We start from the raw sequence: 4,239 nt of genomic DNA, 5'->3' as shown, positions 1-4,239 counted from the left end.
GAGTAAGGAATACTTTAGACTACTACTATTACTACGAACGGATGGAGAGACACCATCTGCAGGACCTAGGACCCGCTGAATGGTTCAGTATCGAGGCCAAGCCTGCGAAGGATAACAATGCCGGAGACGGCAGGGGAGAAGCCGAAGGCGTACTGATCGGAGGGTCGGGCCGTCGAGAATTCATCGCGCCACGTACCGATGGTAACGAAGGCGATACAGAAGAGGAGAACGAGGTCAGGCGTACCACTTCGATCATAAGAAGCCGCCCGGAAACGGACGAAGAAGATGATCTGTATGCCGATCCAGACCCTGACATCAGGACCCAGAACAATGGTGCCGCTCCACCACGTGCAACAACTTCTCCGGCACAAGCAAGGCCGATCTCAGGACGAGCAGCGACGGCTCCCCCGACAGTGTCCCACCAAGGACCACCACATTTGAGTAGTAGAGGGTCAGGAAGTGGCCCCAGTAGCAATAACAGCTCCCGGACGGGAGGAGGTAGTCAACGCCCACATAGGCATGGAAACGGGCGTGGGAACCCGCCCGGAGGAGGCGGCGATCCTGGATCAGGAAGTGATGGAAGCGATACCGAATCGGGAAATGATCCGCGCGGCCGGATACCGAGATCACAACGAGAAGACGAGCGAGCACTGCGAGAAGGCTCGTACATACCGTTCAGCAATGAGTTTACAGGAATCAGCCTACGGACTGTGTATCATAATAGAATTAAATACATGATCGAAGTATACGTAGGTAACTACGTCGAACCAGACCCGAATACGAAGAGTCAGAAACCTCCAAGCCCAGACACCTGGAATGGACAGAATGATGCTGACAAATTCATGGACTGGCTTGAATCACTTCTCGAGTACTTCGTGCTTACCGGACTTTCGGGACCTCGCCGAGATCATTTACGGAAATTACACACGCCCGCTCGCCTAGGCGAAAAGGCACGCCATTGGTGGCGTCTCAAGGTATCGCGCACTAACCCAGGAATACCAATGCTCGATTTCACTCAAGCAATTCTTGAGATGTTCAACCGCTTTGTAATAGATATCACGCCTGAAAAGGCAATAAGGAAATATAAAGAAGTGACTTTTGACCCTGAAGCAGGGGTACAAAGTTTCTATGATGAATTAATTGAAGCCTCGTTCCTTTCGGAAACAAACCTAAAATCAAATTGAATAGCCGCCGCCCACAGGCCAAAACAATGAGCCGTTCACACGAATCCAATACGCGAATGCCGAACATTTCTGAAAATAATGTACCTACCGTATTAACAATGGCAAGTGCCATTATAGACGAAGAAATCAAGGACATCAAATTTCCGGAAGAATTTGAGAATGCTTACAACGAACACAAGGCCTTGGAAGAGGCCCAGGCAAAAACCCCTTGGGGAAGGCGGATACCGTTCCCCGGACCGCCCAGAACACCTACATCACGCGCCCAAGAAGCGCTAAGCGAAGAAGACATCCCACGCCTGCGGGAGCAATGGCGGGAGCGAATTGCGGACATCACGGGTGATATCCCGCTGGAAAGACCGCCGTATAGAGAAGTAAATCACAGAATTAATATTATTGACCCCCGTAAGAGATACAGGGGCCATAGGCCACGATGCCCGGAGGCATATCAAAAAATATTGCAAGATAAAATAGAAAAGTACACTAAGGCAGGCTGGTGGGAATGGAAGCCAGTCGACAATGCGTTACCAATGCTATGCATCCCGAAGAAGGATGGGAAACTTCGGACCGTATTCGACTTACGAGAACGGAACGAAAACACGGTGCACGACGTAACGCCGATGCCGGACCAGGACCGAATCCGGAATGATGTCGCACGCGCGCGTTACCGAACGAAGCTCGATATGAGCGACGCGTACGAGCAGATCCGAATCGAGAAAGGTGACGTACACAAGACCGCCTTCTCGACCATTCTGGGCACGATGGTGTCCCACGTTATGCAGCAGGGCGACTGTAATGCGCCTTCTACATTCCAGCGCCTAATGACGCATCTATTTAGAGAACATATAGGTATATTCGTACATGTATATCTTGACGATATATTTATATTCTCTAATACAATTGAGGAGCACGAACAGCATCTCGAATTAGTATTCAACATACTGCGCAAAGCGCATCTGTACCTATCGAAAAAGAAGGTCGACCTCTATTCGGAGAAAATGGAGTGCCTAGGCCATCTGATCGATGGCCAAGGAATTCACGCGGAAACGGACAAATTAGAACAAATCCGTGAATGGCGGACGCCTCGGAAATTGAGAAATTCTGCGCCACATGTCATATGTGTCAAACGACCAAAGACGTCAATCGGAAGCCCGAAGGACTTCTGCACAGCCTACCGGTGCCTGGGCGCCCATGGAGCTCAATTGCAATGGACTTTCTAGGACCATTCCCGAAGTCCAGAGGATTCGACTACTTATGGGTAGTTATATGTAGGCTAACAAGTATGGTACACTTAATACCGTGTACTACGAAATCTACAGCATCGGAATTAGTGTATATGTTCGTTCGAGACATTGTCAGATTACACGGACTACCGGATACCATTGTATCGGACCGTGACTCAAAATTCAATTCGAAATTCTGGCGGGAAACGCACCGGATACTCGGAACGAAACTGCTTATGTCAACTGCGTTTCATCCTCAGACAGATGGCGCCACAGAGCGGGCCAATCGGACCGTCGCACAGATCATGAGAACGCTAATCCGGCCCGATCAAACCGACTGGGTGGACGCGCTGCCACTCACTGAATTTGCCATGAACGCGGCGCGCTCGGAGACGACCGGATTCTCTGCGTTCGAACTAACCTACGGGTACGTACCGAGAATGCTGAACGAGTTCGGGATGGAGTATACATCCCCGGGCGTAAGAGAATTTGCATTGCATGCGAAACACTGTCTGGAACAGGCGCATGACGCCATTATCGCCGCACGCGTGCGCCAAGCACACCACGCGAATCGTAGAAGGCGAGACCACCAAGCCTATCGGCCCGGCGATCTGGTGTACGTCAGTACCGCAAATCTAAACTTACCCATCAAACGTGCACGTAAGCTAGCGCCCCGGTTCATTGGACCGTTCAAGATTATTGAAGCAAACAATGACGCAAGTGTTTGTCTGATTGATCTGCCATCAGATCTCAAGGCACGGCGCGTGCACCCACGATTTCACGTCACTAAGCTTCGGCCATACATGCCGAATGACGATGCGCTATTCCCTGGGAGGGATCCCGCTAACTTTTACGACTTCGGCCAGGCCGAGGACTTAGAGTACGAAGTAGAAGAAATTGTAACTCACGAATGGCACAGGGATAGTGTACTATTCCTTGTGCGATGGTCTCTGGGCGATAGCTCTTGGGAGCCGTGGGAAAATGTGAAGGACCTTGCGGCGATCACCCGTTACTTCGAAATCGAAGGAGTGACACGCATGGAAGACTTGCCAAGATCTCGGCCGCCGATCCGAGGCCTGCCCGCACCTGAAGGTGCGATAGTCACCCCGTACAGCGAGCGTCCTGTTGGACGCAATGGAAAAATATTCTGGACGGTCGGTCCTTCAGGTATAAAAGTACGATACCATGCCCCTCAAACGCAACAACGAAGCCCTACTGGTACATAGTCGTACTTTAGTCGCACTACTTACTATGCCGCCTGCCAAGCCGTATGTAGTCGGACCGATGCGCGGAGCGCCGTACCCAGCGCCCGCCATCAATATCCCCAACCTGATGAAACAGGTTGAGAACCTTACCCAGCGCGTAGAAGCGCTGGAAGCCACTCTCGGTTACCCGAGTTACCAAGTAAGTACTCGATTTCGTACTCCGAAATGGGCGCGTTCTCACGAATGCGCCTAAGCAATCTGGGCCCGGGACCCAGTGGGTCCAGGATGTTGATGGGTACCCGGCCGCTCTGCCGGCTCCCATGGGAATGTCCTCCGCCTGGGGGGGGGAGGGTCCGGATGGGCCGGAACGAGAAGACGGTCGCGTAGTGGTCCGCCCATTCGCGCACGTAGGTGATCCTCGCCGACACCTCACCCGCGAAGAAATCGCAAAGATAATGCGGGACCATGTGGTGCCGCCTACCGACATCGCATTCTACGAACGACTGATTAAGGAATCGCGTCGCGAGAAACAGTGGTTCGCTGTGTTCCTCGCGAAGCATTACCTTGATCTGATCAAGGAGTTGGGGGCCGACGCCTCCGAAACGCAGAAACAATTCGTTTCTGGATGGA

General features: G+C 52.1%; 1 protein-coding gene across 1 annotated transcript; it reads left to right on the top strand.

The window, feature by feature from the left end:
* Window positions 1–2,271: 2,271 nt before the first annotated feature.
* PUNSTDRAFT_20640 (ribonuclease H-like protein) lies at window positions 2,272–3,396 on the top strand (the record flags this gene model as incomplete). Its single annotated transcript, XM_007389324.1, has 1 exon — window positions 2,272–3,396. A coding segment is annotated over one exon (1,125 nt), but the record flags the coding sequence as incomplete, so codon positions are not given.
* Window positions 3,397–4,239: the final 843 nt, after the last annotated feature.

The sequence above is a fragment of the Punctularia strigosozonata genome (genome assembly GCF_000264995.1).
Source record: "Punctularia strigosozonata HHB-11173 SS5 unplaced genomic scaffold PUNSTscaffold_50, whole genome shotgun sequence".
Lineage (NCBI taxonomy): Eukaryota > Fungi > Basidiomycota > Agaricomycetes > Corticiales > Punctulariaceae > Punctularia > Punctularia strigosozonata.
The sequence above is the reverse complement of the archived record's forward strand: the minus strand, read 5'-3'. Positions and strand labels throughout refer to the sequence as shown.